Consider the following 6161-nt stretch of genomic DNA (forward strand, 5'->3'; position numbering starts at 1 on the left):
CCGCCCTCCTCTTTTTCTTTTTACGATCTGCCACGATTATAATTTCTTAGTCTGTTATTCCCCTTACCTCGACTTTGATTCATCCATTCCCTCACCTTCTCCTCGTAGTCCTACTCCTCATCAAAATCCATTTATACTCAACTGCCTACCTCTAAACCATTAAAGAGAAAAGAAAGTGTCTCCAACTTGAACTTACAATTGTCTAATATGTGGAAGTTGTTGTTGACAACGTAAGCTCAATGTCATGCAAAATGCATGTAAAATAATGCAAATAAACAACACAAATTCAGGGATGACTTCTTTTTTACTTGGGCTAGGACCTCCCAAACTCTCAAAAATCTATCTGTATAACACTCATTGCTAAATGGTAGAGAGCCAGTAAAAGGACAAAACAGTTCTTGTTTGAAATGTACTTCGATCATGTCTTTTGGAAATAGAGAGGCTTAAACCCAGGTTTATGGAAATTCCCGAAAGTCCCTGAAGGCAGCACAGCAAGTGGGCGTAGCACGAGGGCAAGAAACTGAGAGCTGACTGATAAAGTCACATCTTCCGTGAACACACGGACTCAGCAGAACTGCGGCAGAGGTAAATAGATTCTTGTATTTAAGTTCGTGTGATAAACATTAGTTGCTGATGATTTTTATTTTTGTGATCATACTTATTTATTAGAGATCTATGTCGGCTCTTCCTGTCAGAACTATTTAAAGACATTAATGGCGCTTACGAAAAATAGGATTTGCAGTTTTTGCCTTTTTAAAAAAAAAATTTTTTTTTTATAGCTTAGTAAATCAAGATTTTGAAACATTTTACAGTAAAATTCTTCAATGTGAGTGTAGTTTTAACACACCGACATGATTACACGAAAGAACAAAGGCCAATGCGGAAGCTTTCGACTCGGGCGTTGGCGGAAACTGAAGGCAACATGTTTTTCTGCCGAGTTGTTGCGCAATAGATGATAAGCGTACTTTGTGTGACGCAGGGGAAAAAAAAAAGGTCTAAAAACTCTGTATGAACCGGGTTATTTTACCCGTTAAAACATATTCAAAAGGATTTCTATCCTAAAATACAACCTTTATTTTTTTTTAATTGTAAGAAAATAGGCTATTTAACATTAGGCTTAAAAATATAATAATACGTACATGAAATGTATTCTGAATATCATAATTTAAAATTAATCTGTCTTCATCTCTCATCTCAGCTGTCTTTAAAGTTTTTGTCTAAACCACGAAAAAGTAACTAATATCTCTTAGTGATACTTTTCAGTGCTGTTCAAAGGTTATTAATGCCTGGTAAATTTTGAAAAATGACACTGAATCTTTAATTGTTAATTATCATTTTAAGATTTCAACACATATTTTTCTATTGTATCATTAAAATGTCACATCAAGTAAGGCATTTGTAGTTCCAGCAGTTTGACTTCATTAAGTAAATTCACTGCATTTTAGAAGGAACTTTCTCTAAACATTAATATTCATTTATTTATTGCAGTTTTTCCTTGAATGACTTTGATAAAGTATGAAGTAAAAGATGCCGATGAATATGAAAGTCTTCAGCTTTAATAGTCCACATCGTCCACCAGGATCCACTGTAATGCAGTACTTCATTGTATTTCTGTTTAATTCCATCAGGTTAGTTGCTTTCTGTGAATAAAGTATACTAGTATACCAGTGTAGCATCACTTGTGTCAATATGTTAGTAAAGTTTACATACAGTGGGGCAAAAAAGTATTTAGTCAACCACCAATTGTGCAAGTTCTCCCACTGTACATGTTGTTTTTTTAGGTGACCGAGAGACACAATGGAGAAGCATTCATCAGACAGCAACAAGTAAGAACCGGTTTTCCTCTCAGTTCACAGGTTTAAAAAAAATGAATTACATGTAGTGAGTCATGCAAATAGTTGCATGATGTGGTAAGGTTTTTCAGTTGGAAACCAGACACCACCCCAGTACAACAGCGGTGGGGGGAACTTTCTCTGTGCCGCTCAAAGGGTGGAGTATTTTGGAGGATTTCTTTTTGAGAAGTACAACAGCGTTGCATCAAAGGGTTCAAACTCTGAATAACGTGACAGCCTCCGAAGAATTCCAGAAAAACTCCCTGAAAAAACTAAAATGGGGAGAAGGGAGGCGCTTCAGGACTAGAGGAGGAACCGAGGAGGAATCCCTCTTTCCAGAATGTAGAGACCCAGCAAGTAAAAATGAAATTGGATTGAACTAAATTAGCTGCAATGAGAAGTTTAGGACTGTAAACGTGTTTGGAGTGAAGAATGTGAATTAAAGATGTCGAGCCGTTTCCAGGGGCCACCGAGCACACCTTGGGACCAGGGCCACAAAACCTCTTCCGTACCATGAAGAACAGCGAGGAGGACGGACAAAGATGGCGCAGGATGAAGATTTTAAGAGCCTCCTCGAGTCCTGCTGCTTCGTTATGTCTCTTTTACATGTTGACAGCTCTTTAATGTCACTTCTCTTCGTTCTTATTTTATCCACGAGGAAGTTTCAGTTTATACTTCTGCTTTATTTCCGTATCCATTCATGTGTTTTAAAAAAAAAATATATATATATTATTAGCATGATATGGTCAAATCTGATTTTAATGAGTTACAACATCCAATGACTTTATGTTTTGCTGGATTGGTTGCAGTCACATACTAGAGCCATGCAGATAGTTCTGCTGTGTGTTGAGGGTTTGAGATATCTTCCTTTAAAACTTGAAGCACAACCCTAATACGAAAACCTCTTCTGTACCTCGAAGACCTGGAAAGAAGACAGACGACACTCATTCAAAGACTCCACTCGCACAAAAGAAGAAGAGGCCAGACGAAGCACGGTGAAACAAGTAAATGCAGAAAACATAGCTGTATAATGCAAACACGCTGGAGGGTGAAAATCCAACTCAGTCAGTACATACTGGAGCCATGAAGCAAGCTGACACAGTCCTGAGAGGGGACAGAGACGAGGACCCAAGATGGCACTCGAGCTCATAGCTGGACACACAAACGGAATCAAAGTGGTGCCATGATTTTCCGACGGTTGAGGACAACACTCGTCAGCAGGACGAGACATAAAACCTTACTGCTTTTCACTAAATGCAGTACATGTAGACTGACTAACATAAATACAGGAGCTCCAAAGTAACAATGAGAATAGACAAGTTGTTTCTGAAAAGTGCATTAAGACTCATCTTTTGCAGGTCAGCGGTTCAGCCGTTGGACTCGTCTTATCTCCCAACATGCAACGGAAAAAGAGGTTTGTTGCCTCACATCTAAAAACAATCCCAACGATCATTTATTTTCCTTCTTCCATCAAACTTCTCATGTCTGCCTCGTGTTGCAGGTCCAGAGTACCTGAAGTGGGTGTCAGACAACCTGTCCAAAAATAGCCACTTCAGGTTAAAGAGTCCACGTGGCGCCTCACTGAAAATAGGAACGCTTGAGGACACCATTTACAGCGAGAAGCATGATGAGGTGAACGGGTGGGGGAAATTCTACCTGCCCGGCGTCGTAACAATGCACGTTGTCGGTATTGTGAAGGGCGTCTTGTGCCCGTGTGAGCAGCTTGTTATGATGACCTGTGAGGACGGAAAGCTGTACGCCTTCGATGGAGAGGAGCTGCACGTGGTGGCTTCGAGCATGGAGCAGCTACGTAAAGAGGGAATAGAGTATCCAGCATCCACGAGCTACTACGATGGGGAGGCCTTCAAAGATATGGTGAGAAGTTAGAGGCATTTTCTGGGAACAGGCAAGTTTTTCTTATTGATTACCCTGATAAATGATCACCTGGGATTGTTTTTTGGTAATGTCTGTTGTGCGTAGACCGAGGAGGACTGGGCAGTCGTGAGGAAGGGCGCTGTGGGGAAGAAGTTAGACGAGGAGCACCATAAACTGGTGACGTCAAGAAAGTCCAGATTCCTGGAGAACCTCAAACTCAGCAGAGACAAAAGAGGTACGTATCTTTAAATTGATAATTATTAATCAATTAATGATTCATTCTCAACTGTTTTTGTTTATTTAAAGCCTTGTGAAGGAAAGATTTGGTTTTTGCTGGTGTGTGTTAGCCTGCTGAATAACTGCTAGGTAGTAATCTCTCTCTCTCTCTCTCTTCCTCATCAGGTGTCATCACAACATGAATACAGTGAACCCTCGTTTTTCGCGGGGGTTACGTTCCAAATAGAAACCGTGATAGGCGAAATCCGTTAAGTAGTAACCTTTATTTTACAATTGAAATAGATAGAACTGGACATTAAATATATCTACGTTACATATAGTCGTAATGTGATTTCAATGCAAGATGCAAATCCGTGAAGCAGCGAGACCGTGAAAGGTGAACCGCGTTATAGCGAGGGTTCACAGTACACCTATATTATATAGATATATCCCCCCCGAGACTGTCATCAGGACACCCTCCTCACCTCTGACTCCTGGTCAATGTTGGCCCTTTGCTGGTGGACAGGGACACATGTTGATCTTGCTGTCCCAACCAGTGACGTCACGTCACTGGTTGGGACAGCAAGACAGCTGGGTCATATTTCACGCCTGCAGTCAACCGATGACTTCCTTTCCAGCGCTCCGAGAACGTTTACTGTCTACGTAAGTCACATATTTTCTATTAACCTCCCCGGAGCTGTCGCTCACTTTCACTTGTACACATGAAGTGAACCACAAGGTGCTCAATGTCTGTCTCTCTTTCTGTCTCCGTCAGGGACTGAGGACAGAAGACGGGAGAGCAGATCCGATTCGAAAGCAAAAAAGAAAAAGGAAATGAAAGACAATATTGAAAAGCATTGTTTTACTAATGTACAGTGAACCCTCGTTTTCCACGGGGGTTACGTTCCAAATAGAAACCGTGATAGGTGAAATCCGTGAAGTAGTAACCTTTATTTTTTTTTTACAATTATTATACAATGAAATACTCCATAATACATTGAAACCAAAGAACAAAACCTTTTTACAGGCCCAAGCATTTGTTTAACAAATAAAAGTACTGTATAAATGTTGTTTTTTTTTACAAATAACTACTGTACTGTAAAATAATAATTTTAATCATCAATACGAACTGAAGGCTTCAAATTGCTGAGATCGGCACCGCCCCACTGCGACCCGAGTCATTGGATTAGAACGGGAGGAAATGAAAAATGATTATGAAAACAAATACAAAGTACAGTAGGACAAATAGTGACACGTGTATTTCACTGCTCTTCTGACTGAGCCGCTGCATCCTGACTCCGCTCTGCAGCGGTTCTTTCTTCTAAAGCCGGCGGTGCAGGTGTGGTTTTTCGAGAGAAGAACATAGTTATCGGTAGTTGTTGTCGCTCTTTTTTCTTCTGGGCAAAAATATTCTTATAAACCGACATGCCACCATCGATTATTTTTAATTTGGCAAGCTGTTTTACGTACGTGTACATATTAAACCGCAACGTTATTGACAAACAGGTAGAGAAGAAGCGGAGAGACTGTTTAGCCAATCAGAATGCAGAACACGATGCACGATGCAAATCCGTGAAGCAGCGAGACCGTGAAAGGTGAACCGCGTTATAGCGAGGGGTCACTGTACATGTAGACTGACCAACATAAATACAGGAGTTCTCAAGGGCAGAAATCCCTTCTGGACCTCCAAGACCAGACTGTTCAACTTAAATGTGAAGCCAATCTTGTATTATTATGTGTCCATTGTAAATAAAATACATTTATTTCTTATGTGGTTTCATGTTTATTGTTGTTTATTGTTTTCATATTTTTTTTTATACATCTTATTATTATATCACTTAATGGCACCTAGTTATCAATCATGTTGTTACCGGTAATTCACTGGTGCTTTTCATGCTGTGTCAAGTTAAAATGGCAGCAGGCCCCATTTTTCAGGAGTGCCTTGAGGGAAGTTCTTCAAATCTTTCACAAATGTTCACAATGAACTGTTTAGATGTTTGATGCCAAAGGTCAAGGTCACGGTAAGTTTAATATCTATGAGCTTGGACACTTTAGTAGCACTTACTTATAACACTTTGAAGTTTGTCTTTCTTGAAGAAAATTGTGCTTTCTTGATTGTTCTGGGTTTGTTCCCTCATGGTTGAAATGCACTTATTGTAAGTCGCTTTGGATAAAAGCGTCAGCTAAATGAAATGTAATGTAATGAACACGTAAACTACAACTTGAGTGGTTAGCGGA

The 6161-nt window shown here is 39.9% G+C and overlaps 1 protein-coding gene across 2 annotated transcripts; it reads left to right on the top strand.

Annotated features, from left to right (window-relative positions):
* The first annotated feature begins 500 nt into the window (after positions 1–500).
* On the top strand, positions 501–4123 carry LOC138615121 (uncharacterized). 2 transcript variants are annotated; one of them, XM_069688744.1, is made up of 5 exons: positions 501–585; positions 1782–1826; positions 3191–3246; positions 3334–3707; positions 3813–4123. In XM_069688744.1, exons 2-5 carry the CDS (start codon positions 1798–1800, stop codon positions 3954–3956), a joined length of 603 nt encoding a protein of 200 aa, XP_069544845.1. In that variant the 5' UTR covers positions 501–585; positions 1782–1797; the 3' UTR covers positions 3957–4123. The 2 variants fall into 2 exon arrangements, with proteins under 2 accessions (XP_069544845.1, XP_069544844.1); XM_069688743.1 differs by lacking the exons at positions 501–585; positions 1782–1826 and having other exon boundaries at positions 2566–3246.
* Positions 4124–6161: the final 2038 nt, after the last annotated feature.

The sequence above is a fragment of the Brachyistius frenatus genome, unplaced genomic scaffold (genome assembly GCF_029030835.1).
Source record: "Brachyistius frenatus isolate BFR_SWC_R1_liver_20210118 unplaced genomic scaffold, ASM2903083v1 Contig_703, whole genome shotgun sequence".
Classification (NCBI taxonomy): domain Eukaryota; kingdom Metazoa; phylum Chordata; class Actinopteri; family Embiotocidae; genus Brachyistius; species Brachyistius frenatus.